The sequence below is a fragment of the Pempheris klunzingeri genome, chromosome 15 (assembly GCF_042242105.1).
Source record: "Pempheris klunzingeri isolate RE-2024b chromosome 15, fPemKlu1.hap1, whole genome shotgun sequence".
In the NCBI taxonomy this organism is placed as follows: domain Eukaryota; kingdom Metazoa; phylum Chordata; class Actinopteri; order Acropomatiformes; family Pempheridae; genus Pempheris; species Pempheris klunzingeri.
Window position 1 is genome coordinate 21,933,195 of NC_092026.1, and position 24,590 is coordinate 21,957,784.

The 24,590-nt window shown below is 39.4% G+C and overlaps 1 protein-coding gene across 1 annotated transcript in view; it reads left to right on the forward strand.

Annotated features, from left to right (window-relative positions):
- The window catches only part of LOC139214719 (netrin-G1-like), a 49,892-nt gene extending 26,046 nt beyond the window's left edge, over positions 1 to 23,846 (forward strand). The window contains exons 3-6 of the mRNA XM_070845634.1: positions 12,912 to 13,084; positions 16,889 to 16,915; positions 18,171 to 18,215; positions 23,604 to 23,846. Coding sequence (XP_070701735.1) covers positions 12,912 to 13,084; positions 16,889 to 16,915; positions 18,171 to 18,215; positions 23,604 to 23,842 — 484 coding nt within the window. The 3' untranslated portion in view covers positions 23,843 to 23,846. The remainder of the gene's footprint in view (positions 1 to 12,911; positions 13,085 to 16,888; positions 16,916 to 18,170; positions 18,216 to 23,603) is intronic.
- The last annotated feature ends 744 nt before the right edge of the window (positions 23,847 to 24,590 follow it).

Below are 24,590 nucleotides of genomic sequence, written 5' to 3' on the forward strand. Positions count from 1 at the left end.
GCAGGTTTCTGTTGCCAGTACAGTCACATCAGACTAAAGACGGTTATCACTTAATCATCTTTTAAGTGACTCACATCTAGCTGTCATTTACACTTCAAACCATCTGGTTACTGTGACCTCCACTTTCTATCACAGTGAATGAAGAAATTATTATTATTATTATTGGTAGAAGTAGTAGTATTACTGTCCTCTAAAGCAAAATGAGAGAAATGTAGCTATACTGAAGTAATAACAAAGCAACCACACAAGTTAGCAAAGTTTTACTTGATGTCAAGACAACTTCAGGTAAAGCAATGAACCCGCATAAGTGTGTGGAGGTAAATGGTTTGCAGAAGTTGTGCATACAAATCCAATGAATGTGACTGATTATCTGGAGGCTCCAAGAAGTCGCTGCAAGAAACCGAAGAAATCACAAACTCCATGACAGATTGAAGCAAACCAGGCACACCAATAAAAGCAAATGACATTTCATTCAGAAATAAATCCTGAGAAGCATCAGAGTCCACACACACACACACAGCACAAAAGAACCAGAGTGGATTCCTTTTTAATAATCTAAGAATTGTTACAAAGTACAAGTTTATAAAACTGGCTTTATAAGGTTTAGAATTGCTTTGCAGTGAAATTACTGTGACAAACGTTCCTGTATAATGATTTTGTATAGTAGAAATGTGTTTGGGAGAAGAAGACAAGAGGAAAAGGTAGAAGGGGGATTATTTTTTCCACTTCTCCTGAGTAGAGAGTCAGGGTGTGTGGCGGGGCTAGCCGTGCTATTGATTTCTAATGTTATTCCACATCAACGGAAAACAAAAACCTTGAACCGTGCAGGCTGTCCCACCTTTCACGTCTCGCTCTCCATAGTTCCTCACTTATTGATCAGATGTCTGCTCGTTAATTAAGACATGACCGCTACCGTCTGGCTGCGCGGTCAGAGCTGCACATTTGCAGGGCTGCAGCAGGGCCTGGGAATGAGAGGCAGCTAATCCATAAAGTGCTAATGTGCTACTTCTCTCATCCCCCATGTCATTCTCTATTTTTCACTAACATTTTCTCGTTTTTTTCTTCCTCTTAGCTCGCTATCTCTCTCTTTTTTTTTTACCTGGTATATAAACACTGTGTCAAAGTAAGTATAAAAATAACAACAACTTTTCAACAGGGCCATGAAAGTGAAGAAAAGCAGCAAAAAAATTCTGTAACCCAGATTCCATACTGCAAAACAAAAACTACAGACATGCAATATTAGAAGATTCAGACTGAATTACTAGAAAGTGATAAGAGGTGATGCACACAAATACAGGATGTTTAAAATCTTACTTAACATAAAAAATAAGATCGATCAGGTGGTTATCTGCATATATAGCCAAGTGCTTATTTATTTTTGAATATGTTTGAGAAACTTGTAGCATGATTGAAGCATGACTTGACTCCAAGCATGTTCTAGGCGTTCAATTCATTATATCACATCCTTACTTGTTATGATTGATAATTTAACTTCTGATGGGGAAGTTAAAAAAAGAGTTGTACCACTTATTCATAAATCCATTACTAGGTTTGCATTTTTTTAAGTTATTACTGGCTAGCTAGTTTTAAACTAGTGATGTTGACCTTGGTAATCTGTTAAATTGATTGTCATTAAATATTTGCAGCAAATATTTTATATCTGTAGCTCAGTCCAAAGAGCAGTCAACAACATGAAGAGTTATTACAGCATTGCGAGCTCTAACATAACTAAGTTAACTTAACATAATAAGTTTCAGAACACTAAATAAAGTATTAAGTACACTTTAAAGCCAATAATTTGTGAATGTACTGTAGCCGTCACCATTTATACACCATAAACACCATATACATACAGAGAAATATGGGTTTCAGAGTTGGTGGTATTCATGCACAGCTTGTACTGTAATCTCTGTTTGTGTAGTGCAAGTTGGTTAAATTTATTGATGCATAAATCTCCAGTTAGCATTTAATATTAGAATTTGAATTTAAGAACATTTGTTGTTGTATGTGGCTTCATTATTACCACTTGCAAAGATATATGGATATAGTAAAGATATATAACAAGAACTTATTGCTCATAAGATCATCATTTAATCGTTTTGCATTTAGTACAGCATGCCATTTTTGATACTAGCAAGTCTCGTGCAATCGAATACCCGCTGAAAAACGATTTTGTAACACCTAAGGAACATCTAACGTTAACATGACTGCAGGCTTGTACAAATTAAGAGATACGTTCTATTCCCCACTGGCTTTCTATGCTGACAAATGTTAAACAAAAGCAGATTTCAAAGGCGAAAAACACATTTTATCCTGCACCTTCCCTCTGAGGTATACATGAGAGTTTATCAAAGGCAATTTGGATTTTAAAAAAAAAGAGTAATCGTATTAGATAAAATATGAAATGTTTTACTGTTATTATTATAAGCTCCCCAATGTTCCCCTCGAGCCATAGACAAACCCTGTATCTCCCTCTCCCGGTGGGAATGCTGAGCTCATAAAAGTACCGAATCACTCACTTCAACTGTATCTTGCACTTAAAAAGAGTCTAAATTTGTAACTCCTCCACGGTGCGTTCACACGACGGGCATTGCACCTCGCTTAACCGCATACAGAAGATTTAAACCCCAAGGATATCTGCAGTATGTGCTTTCCAATGGTCACATATAGAAATGCAAGAAAAAGCAGAGTGATCACATTACACCAAATCTTCTGCTGTATAATGTGCCAGGGTATTTCCCTCCTTCATGTAAACGACTGACATTTCCATATCCTTCTATCCTGATGGAATAGGCTTCCTTTGTGTGTCTCTCTCTCCCTCTGTCTGTCTGGCTTGTAAATTCGTGAGCCAGGACAGAATGCATCAGGAAGAAATAAATCAATATTCCTCTCGAGTATTGAAGTAAAGGATGTTATTGAGTAGCTTGATGGAATTTGTTGTTGATTTTTAGTTCAGTGGGTGGAAAATGATTTCATAATGCTTGACTTTTGCAAAGTATAGTGTTCGAAACCAACAGTCGTCATGATTGTGAGGGTGCTGCCAGACATGGACAATGTTTAAAAAGATGAGATGTTAGGAATGCAGGCCACTTTTGTTCGGTAAATGCAACTGTGCCTCAAGATGGTAATTTATACAAATATACTATAGTATTTGGCTCTTTGCATTGTTGCTTTCTAAACGGGAGTGTAATAGATGATATTTCAACTATTACAAAGATGGCAGAGTATCCACAGAGACACATCTTTGTAGCTTGGTTTTTAACCCAGTCCATGTTTTTATACTTCTCCCTCCTTCAGGATTTTAACATGCAACGTTTTTTGAATCCAAAGTCACCCTCATCTTTGAGCAATTTCTGTTTTTCTCCCTTTTGGGACATTTGCTGCCTCAGATGGATGCTTTTTCTTTTTATGTCTGGTGAAGACTATATGAAAGCCTGCTGTTTACTTATCAGCCATTGCCAAAGTTCAATTGTTGGTCTACTATTTGCCTTCTATATCACGCCCAGACAGTTACCAGTATACACAACTGTGGTTAAATAGTGCAGCATAGTAAGGAGCTTTAGGTTTTTGTCTTCATCAACCTCTTTATAGGTGATGAAAAGATATTGCATCTTATCCTCATGGATTATACCAGACTATGACTCCAATGTTTTAAAATCAGAGATCAGTAAATAGCTAACAAGCAAGGCGATAGCTCATCAAGGACCCAAGGTACAGTTTATAAAATCATGGGCGTTTTAACAGCCTCAATTTCCATTTTACAAATATGCATCATGATTTTTAAAGCTTCTTGAATGTTTTTGAGTTAAATCTCTCTAATTTCCAAGGGTTAGTATTTCACTAATTAATGAAAAAATTAACAGAAAATGCAATTGAATTAAGAAAATGTGGAAAATGTTCATTTTAATTATACCGTTCAAAACGAACAATTGTCATGATTATAAAGAAAAAATATGATTGCATTGTCCATTAGCTATTTATCAGTTGGAAATGTGACTAGTTGGGAACAAGATAAGCTTGAATAGCTGAAAGCAAAAGTAAAAACTAGTCAAGCCTATCAAATACAGGACATTTCTTTTAGTACTGGGCTGGAATCTTCCTTGTTGCTTTAAACGGCTACATTGCAGTCTTGCCCTTCACATAACCACACGAGCCAACACAAACGGCACGCACAAAACAAGCACACACAAACTCACTGGCTCTTTTCCAGTCTCTCACATGGAGAGATATACACACACGTTTCCAATCCTCCAAGCCCATGCCCTGTGAACCGTGACAGCTGTAGCCAGCTTGATTGACAGAGTTTGAAAGTCAGGTTCAAGTGCAGGTTCACACGACCCCCAGCGTTCCTTCACTACCACTGTAAGGTTCTCACCTGCTCTGCCAGCGCCTGCTCACTTATCTTCCACCAGATGCCTGTCACATGCTGCAATGTTTTCTGCCAGTCATCTCCCTGTCTCCAGCGTTTAATTAGTGCTCATTAAGGCCCAGGCTTTCTTTGTAAATAATATATGGAGAGAAAGTACATCAACATAAGCTGTCTCTGGAGGGCCAGCAGCTATGAATAGTAAAATCGTCAACATGTCCTTCTGCTACACTTATTGTATGATCAAGCTTTACTAGTAGTGGAACAGACAAGGTTGTTCTGGCTTCATGAGTTCAAATGGTGTATACGTGTGTGTATGGGTTTATTGTGAGTCCTCACTTGAGTAATGCAGCGGTAGAGCATGTTTTTTTCTCATTACATTAGAGTATTTCTACTTTTCTGAGAACAGATTTTTATCTGTACTTTGTACTCACCATTCATACTGTAGTAGGGGAGTGTATGCGGTAAGCAACACCTGCATGCTTCTGTGTTCACACACACACACACACAGTACACACACACAGTACACAGCGCATGCAGCCAGCCCCTGATTTCCATATTAATATGTCTTCCCATTGCAGATTTCTTCACGGCCTCCTCCTTGTCTCAGTGGCTTACATCATATGAATGAGACGGCCCTCCGCCATGAGGGATGAAGTGGAAGTTGGGGGGGGTAGACATTACCATACTGTATGCCTACATCAATGCACAACTTCAATAATGGGCCCTGTCATTGAAACAAATCACAGGTTTTCAGTGGCAGTGGCCCAAGCCACGCAAATTCAAATTTCATTTCACCTCTGAAATTGAAGCAGGGGGAATTAACTTGTGATCCACTCCCAATATTTCTGCAGCAATTTGGGGAGCCCTGGCGGGGCTACTTTATATTTCAATGGGGGATGCAAACAATTTGCTTGAGATGTATTACATTACACCCCAAAGAATGACAAAATTGGCCACAGCACACAGCGACGAAAACAAGCCTAATCGGACTCTTCAATTTCACGGTGACACAGCCTGGTGTAATGAGGTGACTCTGTGACTCCCTTCTTCCTCATGCGGTGAAAAAGTTCAATGCCATCCGAAATGTAAAAGGAGTCGATGTAAAGTAATGCTGTCAAACTCATTATGTTTGCTGGATTTGCCTTGTTCCTGCTCAAATTACTTTCGTCCCCCACCCCCCTTTGTCCCTGCACTATATGTTATGAAGTTTACTAAAAGCAACGTTTTGTCTGAAGCTAAACTGGATAGATACTGCATTTAATTCACCATTATAAACCTAAAAGTTTCAATAAAGTTGGGTGACATACCCTTTTTCTTTTATGGCCATTTCAATGAACATTTAGCTGTATCAACTCCATATTTATGCTTAGATTACATTATACTAGCTTTGAATATACATTAATGATTTTGTTTATTCCAAAACATGTAACTTTACTTGTATGTATATAGAATTTTAGAAATTATAGTCATATTTCATTTATTCAGTTATTCAGTTTTTTAGAATGCTATTTTTCAACATTGGAGTCTAAATATTGACACAAAAAGACTGGAAAAGCCTTCAAATAAAGAAAATATGTTTTGTTTTGCAGACTGGTAAGGCAATTAAACTTTGCTAGCGTAAGACATAACTAAGGCATTAAGACAAGATTTAAAAAGAGCAAAAGAAAATATGACTAATCAGACTTGAATAGAACAGAGTAAACAGACAAATACCAATAACATCCAAAATGGCAGAAGTAAACCTCCTTTCCCAGAGTATCTGAGTAGCCTGGGTTGATCATAATGTTGATGCAGATCAGAAATGTCTTTTGGCCCTAACCCATTTAGTGCTTCAATTGTAGTATTTCAAAATGAATTATTTCACACACAAAACTTCAGTACATATATCTAAGAATTGTAGTGATGTGGTCCACGTTCTTGGTCTGTAGCAGCAGTGTGTCTGAATCAGCTGCAGCTGTTGGAATGACATTTTAAAAAGACCTGTAAAGACACCATTACAGTGGTGTGAAGGATAAGGGCATTGACTAGGAAAGTTTTTCTAAATCCTTCTGAGTCATACTGTACAGCAAGCCCCTTTAATTCCTGATCATTTCTATGGTAATATTAGGCTGATTTCTGGCTTGGTTTGTGGTGAAAAGGGATTCAAGCAGACCACTGATCATAATCATTATTATTTTACTCCAGAAATAATTATTTCTTTGTTTATGTAGGAAGAAATTTTGCCTTAGCACTCCTATGAACCAATCAACCTAATTTTCCCAGTAACAGAAGGGAAAAAAAGGAAAATGCATTCATTCTCCCATCAAATCAAATCATGTTAATTGGGATTCTGTTCCAGTGAAAGACAGGACAGTAAGAGACAGGACTTGTCCAGGTAGAACATTGACATTCATCGAAACTTTCAGCAAGGCCAAAGTTTCCCTCAACAGCCTTGATCTCTCCATATCTGTCAGAGCTATCACTAGTCAGGATGTGTGAGGCTCTCCAAGTGTCTTTTTGAGGAAAGTTTCAAGAAACCTCAGTATGTATTTATACAGCATGGAAGGCGCATTACAGGTTCTGACCATGGGCAACTCGTGTGAAGGAACAGCTGAGAAATAGAGCTGAGAGAGACTGAAACAAAGAAGAGGCTTACCGTTCTAAATACTGTATAGGCATTTTATGAAATTCTTAATATAATGTCTACATAAATATCTGCAGGTTTTAGGTAGTGGTCTTGGTAGAAGTTGCCTAAAAGCAGTTTTTCTTTTGTTTGTTTTGTTTTTTCAGAAAACGTTATGTAGGAGTTGCTGCCACCATTTTTCCAAAGGTAGATAATAAACAGGTATTTTCCTTATCTTTAGAGCAATGGGGAATAATGCACAGACAGACATTTAAGCTACCAGCTCTTCCTCAGTATATGACATGGCCCTGTGAGCCTCTAAATTTACACCCTATCACAAAGAGATCAACCGGTAACATATGGTATTGTCTGTTAGGCCTTGTCCAACTGTTAAATCCTACTGTTAAACTCCTGAGAAGAGAGTTTAGGAATAGTGAAAGAAAATAGTACAAATACAAAGTGCAAATACAAACTCCAGATCCACTTTCTCAAATCTCTTTTTAATCTCATAGCTGCAGACGTGCTTAAAATTGTAAATGTATCAGTGATGTCTGGCACATTCCCTAAGTCCCCGAAAACAGCTGCTATAAAGCCCCCACTCATAAAGAATAATCTAGATGCTCCCATGATGAACAACTGCAAGCCTATGTTTAATCTATCATTTGTTGGCAAAATCATTCAAAAAGTAGTTTTTAATCAACTAACTGCTGTGTAATGGATGTTTCAATGACTTCAGGCTACAGCACCAATCACAGCATTGAAAAAGTGCTCATTTAAAGCTTTCTATACAACACTCAGAACATTAATAAAGCATTAAGCAACTTGCTATGTAAAGATACAGTGGAGCAATGGCGACCTGAGTAGAGAATGAAGTCACTCCTGTTTCTGAGGTATTGTAACCTTCTTTGGACACCAAGTCAGAGCCACTGTCCAGTGACAAACTCAGCTAAGCTACCGAGCTAACACAGTCGCACAAAAGCTTAGAGAGTTTGTCAGTCAACGAGCGAGAACATCCAAGAGACCTGAGCATGAAGCTACAGCAGCCACAGGAAGGTGGGAGTGGTGATGCTCACATTTGTTTTGATCAAAACACATTACTACTCAGAGTGGATCACTGGGTTTTCAGGCATGGCTATCAGGTGGCACAGATCATACTTAAAAAAGCAGAAGATTCTTTGTTTCCATTGGAAACTATAGTTTCAAAAGCAACTTCTTTGACCTGTGGTGTCCCAGTTTTAGGGCCTTTACATGCTCCTGCGTGGACAAACCGCTCTGCTAAGTTCAGTTGAAAACTTGTTATTAGACCTAGCAAGTCTAATCAAATGTAAACAAACTGCTGTCTCAGACACATGCTTATTACACAAAAAAATAATGGTCATGAGCAAAGTGAGGTGATGACATCATTATTTATCCATTTAATACAGTGGGGCAAAAAAGTATTTAGTCAGCCACCAATTGTGCAAGTTCTCCCACTTAAAAAGATGAGAGAGGCCTGTAATTTTCATCATAGGTACACTTCAACTATGAGAGACAGAATGAGGGGAAAGAATCCAGAAAATCACATTGTTCTTCTGATTGAGGGACGACCCACTCTACCACTGAGCCACAGCCGCCCCTTACAACAGAACAACCTGTCGCACATTAATCTGCATGCTGCAATAATATCGCTGTCTTCTGCTACGAGGGACGGGAAGACAGCCTGAGGATGGGACCTCCGATAGCAGTGACAAACAAAGTTAGCGCTTAGGTTCAGTGAAAAGAATAAACCCAAGTGGCACCCATAATTCATGCAAAGTATCATGGGACTTGAAATAAGGTGGATAGGTTTCAAAGCCACATATCTCCCTATTTTCCATGCAGACTTTCAAATGAGGATGTATACTGAATGGCTCTGGCTAACAGGACATTACTTATCAGTCATTCTAATTCTGTGACATTCTTTATATGCTCTTTAGACTATTAGACTCATTATTGCTTTCATAACCATTTCTCCCTATTCAAACATTTATTTTGCTTGACACTGGGTTCACTGTAATTCATATAGTTATATCATACTCTTTAATCCTTTGCAATTGCCTCAGAGATATATGCTTTACAGTGACAAAAACACTTTAGCAAAAATGCAAAATATTCAATAACACTTAAAAGTCTGATTTCGGTAAATGTGGCCAAGGATCAGGGATTTATAGTTGCTTATCTTAAGCGAAAACTTGCCCTTTTGTGTCTTTAATGGGGTTTTTCTCGGAAGTCGCTGCTCAACTTTAAAATTAGCAAGAAATGAAAGTTTCGGCAACCTGACAGTTCACACTCTTCTACTTTGAGGTTCTTATTTACGAGTTCCGTGCTCCTTTCTTGTCTTGAATCAGAGATGGTAGGAGCTGTCACAAAGAAGAAAAGCTGTGTTAGACACAGTGAGCCTGTCGACACAGTGCCAAGCAGCTAGGAGAAACCAAGGTTAGGCAGCAGCCAGAGGAGAAGACACAGGGCACTGCTGCTGTCTACTCCAGAAAATCAACATAAACTAGACCCTTGCCCCACAATACTTCACTGTAGAGATTTGTTCTTATGTGCAATTAGCAAAAGAGAATCTCGTTTGCATTATTTACAAGATGCAGCATAAATCAGATGATCAAATGTTTCAATGTGAGGATTAAAAAAGGTAATTTATGACTAAGAAGGTCATGTCAACATTCATTATTAGATGAAGCCTCAAGTCTATCCTGTTGAATGTAAAAGCCTTTGTCTATTTCAATTACAAAAAAGGTGTTTATTTTTTTTACTTATTTACTTTGAATGGGATTTATCCCTGCAGATAGATTTCATTGCATTTCCGTGGGTGTTGAGATAGCATACAACAAACAATAATTCAATTCATACAGTTTAACAGAAGCAAATTACCCAGTTACCCTGGGCAATCCACAGATCTCTGAAACGTCTTTTACGGCAAACAAACAGGTCCATTAAATATTGTTGACAACGTAATATTTGTTGGGATCTTTTCTGGGCAAAGGAGTTCCTTGGAGTTCACCTCCACTCAAAAACCAAACAAATAAAATCAAAACTGTCATCACAGTTAAACATCACTAGAGGTGAAAAAGTGCGGCTTTTCTCTGATGATCTGCCCCTTTAAATAACGTCTAGTAATGACTCCACTACCCCACTATACTACTAGTCCACTATAGCAGACACACTTTATCTATAACAGTGTTCATTTCACCCTTTGTGGGAGCACTCCGACCCCCTCCCCCACTGAAGAGATGCAATTGATGGGAAGGACAGAGATGCTAGATGGTCACCAGTGTTTCCCAAGGGAGAGTCACTTGTTTGCGTAATGGATAACACCAAATGCTATTGGGTTGTACATGGCATAAAAGGTCATTAAAACTTTATGAAATGTGTCTTTGTAATGGTGCCAGTTTAAAAGGCTGGACATACAGGGGATCTCTTCCCTCTTGTGACCGAAACCGGGGACAGAAAAGCTCTCTGATTTCAATATGACAATGCCAGCGGCAAAAGCATCACATCCCAAAGCTCCCCTGAGTCAACATCCTCTACTCTATCAGCGAGCTACCCACATCGGTTGGGCCCAAAGATCCAAATTTTGCTGGCTTTTAATTAAGTGGAAGGTCAAATCTCATCGCTCTTTACTTCAGGGAGCTGCTGCTGTCTGCATGGCAGAAGAGCTACACCCAGTCATTAATTTTATGGAGCAGGGACTTTAATTGATTAAAAAGTTAAGGACTAAGGGGAATGCGTGGTAAGAGGCACCAGCATTTAGTTGCTGTGAATGTGGGCTAGTACTCAGTTGCATCCATTATGGCTGCTAATATTGTGAGACAGCACTTAACCTGAGGGAAGATGGTGATTTTCTTTTTATAGATAGACTTAAGAGGTTATTTTCAACCTTAATGTTGCAGAAGCTGTAGAAATCCATGTAATTGATGACAAATGACAATTATCCTTTTCTGGTTTCAACTTGGTTCGTATGATTTTCTAAGGTCTATATAAATTCCTGCATAATACATTTCAGTGGCTTTATGTCCTTACATGAGCAGCTGAAATCCTACAGTAAAAAAATTGCAGTGTGATTTTCTGGTGTTACTGATGCTTGTGCTATTTTGGGCACTTTTGTTACCAAGTGAGCACCTCTCATCACAGATATTTTGTGTGCAACTGTATTTCTTTTTAAAGAAGTTCATATTTGTCCCATTTATAACTAAGTGTAAGTGTAAACAATTAATGAATGATTGAAAACACAGTGTAGCATACTTGGAACAGATATCATCATGCCTTCAGTCAATTTTAGTACATTTATGTATTAACCAGTTTTATGGACACAATCAGGTAGTAAATGCTTTATTACAAACTGAAACTGTTCTAATAATACTGTATATGACTATCATATAATTGTTACTCATAATTAACGTTGTATAATCAGTTTATGTAAATGTAATGCAAATGATTATAGCATTTAATACATTTAAATACTCATATTTGTGAACAGTTCAAAATCTAACTGAAGCAAGTTTCTAGAAGAGTAATTCTTAAAAAAGGCATTTTTACAGGATAATTGGGTGTTACGTGATAAATATTTAGTATTTGTGTGAATAGTGTTCATGAACGCTAAATAGGTGGGTTAAAATAAAGTGATACCCATTTGTGGATTTTACCAGACATCCACATTACATTAGAACTTATTCACTCTCTCTTTACTGCTGCTTATCAGCCGTACGGAACAGGCTATAGTTTCCCTTGTTTCCCGCAGTTATCTATCATTAATGTGAGATGTCACAGTAAGGCCAGGAAGTCAATTAGAATGGATGTATTTCTGACTGCTGCTGTCATTTCTCTGTCTCATGTTCACTGGCGATTGTAGGCAATAGATACCCACCTACTTGGTCTCAAATGGGAGAAATCTTCTCTCGGAAGCACTTTGTAAAAACAAACATAGGCATGATGTGAAACCATGAGCCGCCCAAACCCCTGTGGAGGGGTAGTGTGTCACATCAACTCGATGGTCTCCCCTCGGATCAACCCTCCCCAACCCCCCAAGAAGCTGAGGTCACTAGTTGCAACCTTTCAGCCTCTTAGGAATAAAATCAGATAGAAAGAATTATATTTGGAATACATGTGGTATATGAAACCGTAATATCTCATGTGACAACAAACACAGCCTGCTCCGCCTCTGATGGAGCTCGAGGGTAAACTCAACTCTCTGTAAAATAAAAGGAGGTTTTATTCTGAGAACATGTAGTTCAGTCTTTGCTCATTCAGGTTGTTAAAAGCACACAAGACTCAAAACTGCAACCAACTTGTTCTTTTTCCACACGCTTAGAAATATAAGCACACTTGTTCCATGTGGTCAAAATGAGGGTGGATTTGGTTGAGTGTTGAGAGCCGTCAGGCCTTCTCTTCTCTCCTGTCAGGAGCATCTGTCAGCTCTGCCACAGTTCTGTCTAATAAACCAGCTCCTCCAACCAGTAGGGTTTCCTGCCTGAAGGCTCCCTTGCCAAATAGCACAGTAACTTTGAAGACCAAGAAAAAAAGAGAATTCTCCGGCTACGCTGTTTCTCTTCATGCTATCATCTCTCTATCAGATCTCTGTTTTGTGCTCAATTAGCAAATCTTACAGAGTGCCTTTCATTTAGCTCTCAGAGTAGCAAAAGTGACCTTATTCGCATCGCTGTTCTCTCTGCAGGGGCAGCAACAAATGAGGCCTTGTTTTTTAAAAGGAGAGCATAATGAAGCTTTGTGGAGGCGCGATCCAAGTCAGATAACCCACCAGGATTTCAATTTACCCCCGTCAAAAAATTTGAAAAGCACAAATAAACGAAGCAGCAAAGGCAGACTTTGTGTATCACTCCAGAGGGTATTGATTCAATGGGTGCAGAATCATGCGTATTCATGTGTCCCTCTTCTGTTGTTATCTTTCTGTCTCAGGTGCAAGTGCAACCTGCATGCCAACAGCTGTGTGTTTGACAAGGGGAAGCTGGGCTGTGAGTGTGAACACAACACCACAGGGCCAGACTGCAGCCGCTGTAAGAGGCACTACCACGGAAGAGCCTGGAGTGTGGGCTCCTACCTCCCTATACCCAAAGGAACCGCAAATATATGTAAGTACATTAGTATTCTTAAGAGTGGTCATGCAGCTAATTAACTATTTACCTAATTTATTAATCAGCTAACTGATCTCTCTTTTTAGCTCTTTGCTTCTGGGTTTCTCCAAAAATGTTCTCTTGAGCACAGTTTTTTGATTTGTTAAAATCTGCTAAATGTGTACGGAGATAATAAAGAATATGTTACAGTGATAGTGAAAGTCCAAATTTGCAAATTTGGCGTCCCGCTTCACAGAGTGTTTGAACAGAGGGTGGATGGTGAAGCTTTCACAAAAGGGTGCAGTTTGCATTCGTTACCTCCTACCAATCACTGTCAACTTTTACCATTTTTTACCCTAATCTTAACAGAGTCACTTTAATTAAGCATGAAAGTTCACCTTTGATCTTGGATACAATAGTTTAACAAACCAATCTCTGCTCAAGGTGTGCTCATAAACCTTTTGAGGAGCTTTCAACCTCATTCGCGGGTCTCCGCCAGCAAATGAAGCCGGCTCATTTGTCATCACTTCGCCGACAGTTAATCACGGAACTGATAACAGGTGGCCATGTGATAACAGCCCTGTATGAGACCCAAAGCCCATCACTGAACAGATAGCCCCCCCTCCTCCTCGCAATTTAAACCATAGGGTTGTCCAATCAGAAAACCCTAATAACACTCATTTATAGAACACAGTCAAATGGGTCATTTTGAAAGGCAGTGATAATAAATTACCTATTTTGGTATGTATATGTCTGGTATATCCACCTCTTGCCTGTCAGGGACTTTATAATTAATGAGTCATACTATGTTTCATTCACTCAGTATTAAATGAACGTAAACAGCATTCCTTCCAATACTTTAACATTGAATTTAATATTCCTAGCTCAACTCTTTAACAAGTGAGAACTAATGCTGGATATTTTTCTGCCTATTCGCACAGTATCTCTGAGGCAGAAGGTGCTCTTTTGCATTATCCCCATTATAATCTTGGACGGGAGTTGAGTCACATTTATCAAATCCCATGCCTGAGGCGGGGGGCTCATTGCCTCAATAAATCTAATACAGCCACTCAGGGGTGTGGTGGTGGACGGCCAGGCGAGGCCAGATGGTGGAAGATCTAGCCCTCTGGTCGTCACATTCACACTGATTCAGCCTTACAGTCAGAGACTCTCATGAGAGCGGTCTGCCGGGATTGACAGCAGGTTTTTCAGATGCTCGGTTTGATTGTCTGACTTGAATTCACAGACATGGTGCTCTGATTAGATCTGTACACAGATGTGATATTGCTATTGATCCTCTGATTTGGTGTGAGTCATTTGTGCAGTAACGGTGCTTTGTCTTGCTCTTCTTCGCATTGGGTGTTAATGATGAATTGGAGGATTACACGGACATTTCTATGAGTATGTCTCTTATGAGCCTATGGTTGTGCATGCATGTATGTGAGTAAAACTGTGTGTATGCATTCACATACGGCACATTTGATTGTGTGTGGGAGTTTGTTTATGAGAACGCTTGTGAACTCTAAGGAGATATTGCTGGATTTACCCCTGTACCTCCTCTGTGTTATGAGTCTCCCTGCTATGTGGTGCTCACTGTCAGATTGACAGGCCATTATTAAAAAATCCAACACTTGGCCACATCTGCACTGAACTGATGAAACCAAGGTCTAGCCATATCAAAAGCAATATTAGCACTTGTTTGGCAGTGGCATAAAATGTAATAATGCTGCACATGGAAGTGACGTAGTAATATTGGTCCCCCAGGTGTTGAATGAACAACTTTTGTCTTAGATTATTCCTATTTCTCTCATAAGTAAAGCCCAGGCCCCCTAACATGCCCTTATCCATTATGTGAAGCTCATATTTCCTATGAGAATATTAAACATACAGCCCTCGTATCAAGACAAATTTGCTGAACGTGCAAAATGTAATTATGGTTTAATAGCTTTCATCTGTCATCAAGTCTTCGTCTTTAATCATGGAAGTCATTTATCTCACAGGTAGGAACAAGGCGAGGTCTATTACGAATTCAAAGCCTTGCCCACGCAGATATATGGACATACGTGACCCCTCGTCTAATAAATTAGAGCCCAAAATGGAGCCTTGCGTTGCTATGGGCCATAGCTGTCAGCAGCAGAGAGTGACTGAGAGTGATTCAAATTCAAGGTTTCCCTAAAAGAAGGTGGAGAAAAATCTGTAAGTTGCCTGCAGAGCAGAAGAGGAATCACTTTCAGAATTATGTTGACAGTCCACTTTGCAGGGAGCGTCAACTCATCTTGTGTTCGAAAGCAGGTTCACAGGTTGAGAGGGGTTGGGGCCAAGAGTTTGATCAGACTGTAGAATGTGTTGTGGCTTCAAAGGGCAAAATTGTTTGCCCTCCATTTCTCACACAGAACAACTATTGGTTAGGAATTGCAGCTTGCTTTCTTTCTTGCAAATTGAAGCTTAAAATCTGTGCTTTTGCTGCCACTGCAGTGCTGTGCACTCGTCGTTACAACCCCAAACTGGTAATGAAGGGATGAATGGGGTGCAAGCAATACGAAAACCCCACTGAAACATAATCACAGGAGGACAAAATGGTGCATCTAGAAAAAAGGATCAGAAAACTGCACTAATTGTAGGGTAGGATTTATCCGCTGATTACATTGACTTAACACAATGATGGTGGCACTGCAGCCAGATACAGATAACGCATGTTTCAGACGTATGTTTTCATCATGTACCTTTGTTATTGTTTGGTTCCTTTATTGGCATGCTTTCTCTATTTTTACATATTTTGGGGTCAACATGTCTGGTAGCTACAAAAAAACTTTTGCAGTTGGCCCAGTAGATTACGTCAGCCTGCAGCTGAGAACAGGAGGCAAAAGAGTTACAATAGCTGGAGTGTAATCCTTCAGAGCAAATGCATCAGATCAAAGTATGTCCACTAAAGGTGCTTGTTTTTGCCACTGACAGGCTCAGATTGTTATTTGAAGTGTCTGACAACATTACGGAAAGAATCCCTACAGGAGTAGACCTGAAAGATCCTCTTTGTTTAAACAGAAACAGCCACATCTCACTATTCAAACCCACCAGACTCCATTAACATAAGCCATAATTTTACCTCACAGGACAAGAGAGTGGCTGGTCTTGATGTTTTTTGTTTTTTTTTGTGTGTGTGTGTGTGTGTGTGTGCGTGTTACACAAATATTGTGTTGGATCTGAATTAACCCCTTTACACAAAAGTCACACAATAACACAAACTAAGTAACTGATCAAGACAGCAGTAGACCTACAGCAACTGTGTAAAATGATTGTTTTTGTCAATTAAGTCTGGCGGCTTTGAACTGAGCGATGTAATGGTTGTTTCTTCTACTGGTCTATCTCCATGGGGATCCTTTCTGTAATGTTGACAGACACTTTATAGCTTATAGTTTCCTTTTAGTTGATGTGCTTTGGTGTGGTTGATTACAGCCATTGTAGCTGTAGTTAATCCAATATGGTAAAGAAAAATTACTATTATCTATCTGTCAACATGTTTATTTCAAACATTTATTAACACTGTGAATAAAAGACTTTTTCCCTTTGGAGTTTTGATTCTGTTGACATTTCATCACTGGTGGACTGTTATTATCATCAGAAGAGGGCGGGTGTTGGACAATACAGTGGTCAGGTGCTCTGCAGAGCAATGGCTGCTGTTAATCAGAGACCAACTGAAGTGTTGGTGGGCTTTAAATTATGCAAGGCAAACAACAGAAACGTTTTTTTCTCTCTTGCAGTTTCAGAAGTTAAATGACATGAGTCGTGCTTTAATGAAACATTCTCTCTTTGCTCTTTCTGCAGGTATTCCCAATAATCATGGACCAGTGCGTAAGTCGATCTTTTTAAACTGGCATGCTGACAATTGGTTTCCTCCCTCAGTGATGACTAACTCTTGTTTGATGATGTTGGTGTGAGATTCTGTCATACATTACCATTATCATTCATCAGTATGTTTTCCACAGTGGAAAAAATCCATCCTAACAAGCCGTTACTGTAGAATTACATCTCAATATTCTACTTTTATGAATGCAAACAAAACAATATGTGGTGTGAGAAAAAAAAAAAAAACGTTTCTCCACTTCTGCAATTGTTCCTATAAAATTACAGAACAGAAAGAAAGAAAGTCACAGTTGAAACAAGTGGACTTTTCTCATCCCAAAGAAAAAAGTTAAAAGGACTATATGTGATTTTTCACATTTTAAATATTACAAATCATACATATTTCACATGGTTGCTAACAGTTTACAAACCATGCTGTCTAATATGCCATTTCATATTTTGTTTTTCTGGCCGTCTGGGAAATGATCTGAAATCAGTGGTGATTTCCATATGTTAGACTTTGTGTTGCATTACACATCACGAGAAGGTTTTGAGGGGCTTTTTGATTTTCTTGTTATACAAAAATGAATGGAAAAGGACTAATGGGAAAAAAAATGGATGCCTGAATGGTTTCTTACCCACCAGGCATCCATTGCTTTAAGGTAGGAAATACCTTAAAACTTTGCAGCATGGTTTGCAAAATGGTTAGCAGTAATATTATGTATGTGATTTGTAGAAAAAGAGCTTGTATGGTTTAAGATTATATTAAGATTAAGACTGTAGGAGTCCTGCATGTTTGGACCAGTGTATCAGCAGGCACAAGCGAGAATAATTTTCTCCCTTCCACGCTAGAATATTTGCTCTAAGGGTACACAGACAGATATTTGCCCAAAGCCAGAGGAAAAAAAAAAAAAAAAACATTTTTATGAAGACGTGGTTGCCACCATGCTTCTCTCCGCATGTTGATGCCTGAAGGTGACACCTCATACTGGATAACAAAAGCAGCTACCATATGTACATGTTTTTGCCCTTGTCTTGTGAAAGATTCACTCATTTAAGCTGCATGCACACACTACATTAGTCCATTTACTAATCCAAGAACGTGGCAGAAATTTTCCAATAATTCTGAGGCAAATCAGCCCAGATGAAAAATGGATAAAACGAGAATTTCTGCATGCTGTCCCTGTGCTTTAACTACATAACAGCATGAATTACAGTATCTGACAACTCAGTGTAATATATAACCTTTCCCATTTTTACACAGATCGAGCAAATGCTTCATCTCTTGGTGTTGCAAATCGTAACCAAGGTAGGCTTATAGGCTTTGTAACTTCAGCATGACATTAACAATACATAGAAAGAATTGATTGCTATCTGACTGCCAAAAAAAAGTATAATGTAGAATATGCAGATATGCAAGTCCAAATGCCTTCATCCTGCATGCACACAAACACACGCTGGTCCTTACAAGGCAGGCCTTTTGTTGTGAGAACACTGTAGGGAAAGGACCACATGTCTCATGATCACAGAGTCCACAGCCTCCTAACCCTTTTGATTATGCCGTCTTTTTAAATACCCAGAATGCTCTCTGGGGATGCACCCTTTATGCCATGTTCACAAGGCAAAAAAAAAAAAAAGGAAAGAGGAGAAGGAGAGGGAAGGAGAGAAGGGGCTCCAGGGGGGTTTATGTAGATTGATCTCCAGCTATCTCCAGCTAATCCTCAGGCCCAGATATCCTGTGTAGTGAGTGTTAAGTTGCATCTGCACCACTGCTCTCACAACCAGAGGAGAAAAAATTAAAAGAGGACTTTCAGGATTTCCAGGATACAGGGAGGGCATTTCCCTCTCCTTTCTGGGCTCACAAAGCCAGGAATAAGACGTATGTATGAAAATAATCCAGTGTTTGTTGCAGTCAGTGGTGAAAAGAAACCAGTCACTGGTTTTGATTACATACAATTCTGCTTTCCTGTTTAATATGTATAATTTCCATATAAAGTGTCAGAACTCAATGTTAAATTGACACTTTACTATAAATGTCATGAAAAGCTTTTACATGTTGATGTACTGCATTTACTGCACATACAGTACAATAGCAGTTCTAAGCAAAAGCAAGCATAAGCTAAACAAAAATTAACATCAACAGACCATTTTTCTCAATACATAAGGAACATTTTGTTCCTAATCCCCTGAATATCACACAGCAACCTGTTCTGGAGAATGAATGACAGATCGTTTAGTTAATTAAGGTTTTCAGGTCATTAGCCCAGGGATGGCCATGCAAAATCTTCCAAGTGAATGTCTTTTTAGCAAGCTTCTGAGATCAGACATTTTCACAAACCTATTCCAAAGCCAAGGCATCCTTCAATGTAATTTTCTAGTCTTCCAATTTTGACTTGACAGGCATTTACTAACACAGGTGTGCTGTGGATGCAGCATCGTATCCCTGCCACTGTCAAGTGCTACAATGCAGCTGACAATTTATAGTGAACTTTAGAGCCACGGGTTATGACTAATGATGAAGCCCTCACATTAATATGATAACAGGAGGCATGGCTGAACATGGGTTTCAACTTACTCTGACATCATGACAAAATTTATTGATCCTGGGTAATTGAAACATCATTCTATCTCAGAGCCTATAATTAGCAGATCCTGTATCTGAAAACTATCTCCAGTTATAGATAACTGCACCAGTGAATCTATAGTCATAAAGGCTTTTTAAAACTATTAAATTAAGCTTATTGTTATCACTCCAATCAATAGAACTTATTTCTACCACGTAAGATCTGGATCTTCCAAAAAAGAAGGGTTACAGTCCAGGACCTTCGATTTGTGACGTTTAACCTGATGTCATGCTGTGATTTACAGGATTACAGAACTGCTCGAGTATGTTTAGGACATAAACAGACACATCCACTAATAAATTCACATTAGAGGGGCAAATATATCCGATATTACAGTATTGTAGTCGACGAAATAATCCAGTCAGTAGTGTGCTGCTGAATGTGGTTCAGTGCAACAAGACAAAAATAACATTTATGAAGAGAATTCAATTACGTCATGATGCCAGTCAGGCTCTCTGTCTTTCCCATCTATCAAGGTTGTGCTGTTGCTGTGACGAATTTTCTCCATGTTGCTTCGTGCAACACCAAAGCCCATGGATATAGCCATCGTAACAGTTATACTGCTAAAATGTCACACATCTGGCAGAGGTGTGAGGTGCACATCTCAGGATTCGATTTTCTGTGTTCTCACTCCTCCGCCAGCACAACTCCAAGAGTGAGTGATGTCTAACAGCGCAATCGACTTCCCCATATAAGATAAGGCTGTATGGAGAAAATCACTCAAAAAGCACAATATTGTAATTTATTATTCATTATTAAAGGAGCACTCCATTGATTGCATACCTCAAGTTCAATGTACTCGTCATAGAGGGCACTACTCAGCCTATGAAAAAGTTGTATAATATTTTCTGTGGCTGGACTCAGAAAGTAACCCCTAATGACGTCATCAGGGTAATTTTGGCTTATACTCCAAATCTTGTTAGTGTAACGAAATACACTTTAATTAATTTCATTATGGGAAATGTAGAATCCAGTTTTTTGGGGGCTTGACCAATACGTACGAGACAAAACATGAGGATCTCTCAGGCTCTGCTTCTATTTCCGTACACTCTTTTTCTCAAGGTTATGATCACAGTTTACATTGTTTAAATAAAAATGCTACGTTTAAATGATTCATATTGATGATTATTATGTATATGTGACTATCTTATTGTTCATCATACAGTGTTGAGTAAAGTCCAAAATATAGCCCAGAATCACAAATTTGTCCCATGATATGTTCAGCTTAGATAATACACTGTATAATATATAAGAATTGAAGATGCTAACATACAAGCTTTGTATTTTTCCCACATGCCCAGTCACTTTGTGAGCTTTTCTCTGAGTGACACAGAATAAGTGACTTATTTTACACTGTATTTTGCCATGACAGTGGCTCCACAAAGACACCGCAGGCTTAAGCCTCTGGAAAAGCAAACTAATTGGACTAGAGATGCTTTTAGAAAGACACTGGTCCTGAGGGTATGCTGGAGGACACACAGATTATCCTTCGGCCACAGGCAACAAACTTAATGTGTAGACTAGGCGCTGGAGACTTGGCTGATCCCATGGAAATTTTTACCACAACACACAGAGCAGGTGTTTTCCATTAGCTGTAAAATGACAAAGTTGCTTTGACATTACTAATTGGGTGTAGCCAGAGGGCCATTAATGTCTGAACCCACTGAGGACACAGCAGCAGCATTCCATGGTTCAGGAGTCCATTTTCATGCAAGCAAAGTCCAAGCGCACACCCTATTACACTAGTAAGGCTTCATTTTGTTTGGCATGAGCGGACTGACTACAACTCTTGGTCCTGTCAGACTTGGACTAAGACTGTCAAGGAGACATATTTAGGCTGGGCTTAAGCCTATAAGGCATAAACCTGCAATTACACCCGACACATTATTACGTTTTAAGTTGACACGGCGGCCTTGTTAGCAAACATAGGAGGACATAGAGCAACATTAGCATTTATTTGGAGTTGTCTTTCTGGCCAACTGACAAATCTAAGCCCAATATTCACACTCGCTTTAGCTCTTTTTTTGGTCGCCACCAAGTCACAAGGGAACTATCTGGCTCTTAAACTGCTAAATGCTCCATTGTATGTCAACAGCTAATTACTAACAGTGTGTCTATAGCTGTCTGTCACTAAAAACAGTGACAGACAGCTGCTATGAGAGTGGCGAGTGGTGAGACTGAGCCAGAACACCAAAGTTGTAAGCCAGAGTTCAATTATCAAGAGTTATTGTGAAAATATTTACAATAGCTACTTTAGGTATTACATTCTTAGTTTGCATCACCAGGCAATTGCAAAATCTGTGTACAAATTGTTGTGATTTTTTGCAAAACCTGTAGCACAGAAATTGCCAGGGCAGGAATGACGGGGCATTTCAGCGGTGGCTGATGTCAGCCTCTACACCCAATAATAAACACAGCTGCAGCACTGCCTCTAATCATGATAAAAATGATCAAAAATGTGTTCATCACACTCAAATGCATTTGCACCATAATTCTTTTTCTTGCTCAGTATTGATTTGCCCTTTAAAGGAAAATGGATGTAAACAAGCTTATTGATAATATGATTAGCAGATCAGTCGTGTGTTTTTTGTGTTTCATCTAAATATAACATTATGATGTCATATTCCCTGCATTGATTCAAAGAGGTTTTGAGGCCAAAACATTTTAATCAATCGAAAATATCAGTAGTAAATGTCAGGTTTTGGTGTCAGACTCAAGAGCAGTGGCATCTTGCCAGACTCATTATTTTGCACCAGTGTTTAACAGTCACACAGGGAGAAATCTATCATGCAACGCAGTGCGCAGACCTACTGAATTTTAACTAAGGAGTTTGTCTGGAAGAACTGCTGTAGTTTCTCCCACAATGCTATCATTATCAATCTTTCTATTAATGCATAAAAACAGCTGGACACAAAATGGCTGTCACACCAAATCTCTCAGGGTGTTTCGAAAGTAGAAGCAGATGAAGCAAGAAAAGTGGATTCATTTACCACACATCATCACAAAAATGATTGAAAATCCCATATTGACAACAGAACCCTATATCAACAGGTGGTATTTCCATTTAAAACATATAACAGCGCTGGTGTCCGTGAGGGGGATGGGAACATTATTAAGTTAAATGCAACACCAATGCTTTTTTAATCAGTTCTGGCAGAAGCGATGATTATTTGTTGAGTTTATTCTGATGCATGAGCCACATTACCGAAAAACCAAAAATGTGATTACTATTTATGCAGGGAGAGATATCCAATTACACTGAAATCTCTTGGCAAATATTACCTCTTCCAGGATTTCACCTCTGCCAGCAGAGGGGCTTCCTGGGATAATTGAGTCGTGGGTTTTTGTCTGGAAATGTGAATATCAGCTTATGTGGCCCTCATCAATCTATATCAAAACAAAGAAATGTTGGGTTGCCGACTCTTCTAACATGGAGGAACACAACATAGAAGAAAATACTACAATTGGTGAATTACCTGTAAATCCTTATTTGCATATCAAAGGCAGAGGTGGTGTAGGTGGAGCCAGGTGCACCTTCTCCTCCTTCAGTTCTTTGAGCGTCATTCTGCCAGATGGAAGCAACATTTTTGTTCCTGTTCTGTACAGAGGGGCTGTTTCACAATACTCTGGCATCCTTTGTTTCACTAATCATTAATTTCACCTGATCACTGCCATGGTTTGTTTGCTCTTTTGTTTTGCCAGGATTATTTTCTCTAAGTCCCTGTGGTGCTCCTAAAAATATCCATAAAAACGTCTGTGTCCTATTGTCATAAAGATTCATTCAATCATGGAAAGGCTTTTCAAAGGCTACGGGCTGCATTCTAGTATTCATACAGTTGTGCCCTGGTTATCTGTCTCCTGTTACTCTGTGCTGTCCCACACAAAAGTCCTTGGTTTCATCCTTCCTAATGTGTCAGCTGTGCTCTAAGGACACCAAGCAATGCAGACAGGACAAGAAGAGGCAGCTTGTGCCCTGTGAACTTGCCTGTTGATGTTCTCTGACGCGCTATCACTGAGTGATCTATTAATCACCCCTTCCTGTCTCCCCTGCCCTTTTTGCTTTGTCTCTGCAGCACGGGTGTGTGACAATGCGATGCTGCGCTGTCAGAACGGTGGCACGTGCCACCACCATCAGCGGTGCCATTGTTCCCCCGGCTTCACGGGTGTCCTGTGCGAGAGAGCTCGCTGCCAGGGCCCCGGGGAGTGTGATGACCAATTGTCTGGACGGGCCTCCTTCCATCATCCCCCCATCGGCCTCCAGCTCGCTCTTACTGTCGTAGTGCTCCCGCTATTGATTGTTTCCCTTTGCTGAGAGACCTGAACGGCCTGCCCTCCTCAACCAAAACCCTTAAACCACATATGTTGGGAGCGAACTCTCAATGTTAAGGACATGAAGGACAAAGGATGTATTGGCAATGTGCTCAGCAAATAATATAAACTACTCTTTTGTATATCTAAGGCCACAGTGATAAGCGACAGTATTACTAGTGCAACAGGTTGTGCACTGATCTGTTATACTGAATACTAGATGGATTTATGGTGAAGTCACTGCTGTCTTATAATGTCAGGGGAAGCGGTTGGAGCCCTCGCTGTGTGATTATGTCGGTGGCTGATACTTCATTAAAGGCAGACTGGAGACTCGGAAAGAGGTACCTACATTCTGAGAGCAAATTGTACAAAAATAGACACATGATTTCTAAGTATCATCTGAAGTTATTAAAAAATAATAATGTGGACGGGGACATCTTAAAACATCTTGCCTCACTGCCTCCTTGCTTATTCGTTACCTTCTTCTCTCCTCTCCTCCTGTGCCCTCACTCTTCCCTTTTCCCCCTCTCTTTCTCCTCCCTGTGCTTTGGTGACTCTGGTGATTTTCCTTTGCTGAAGGGTGTCTGTTGTTTTGCCAAATGCTGCACATGTATTATTATCAAGCCCCTTGACAAGTACCAATATAGTACTTTTTCGTTTTCTTTTTAAGAGGCTTTGTAGTCATGCTTGAGCTCACCTGTATGGGAAAAAAAAGTTGTAACATACTGTAACTGTATTTAATTTTTGTATAA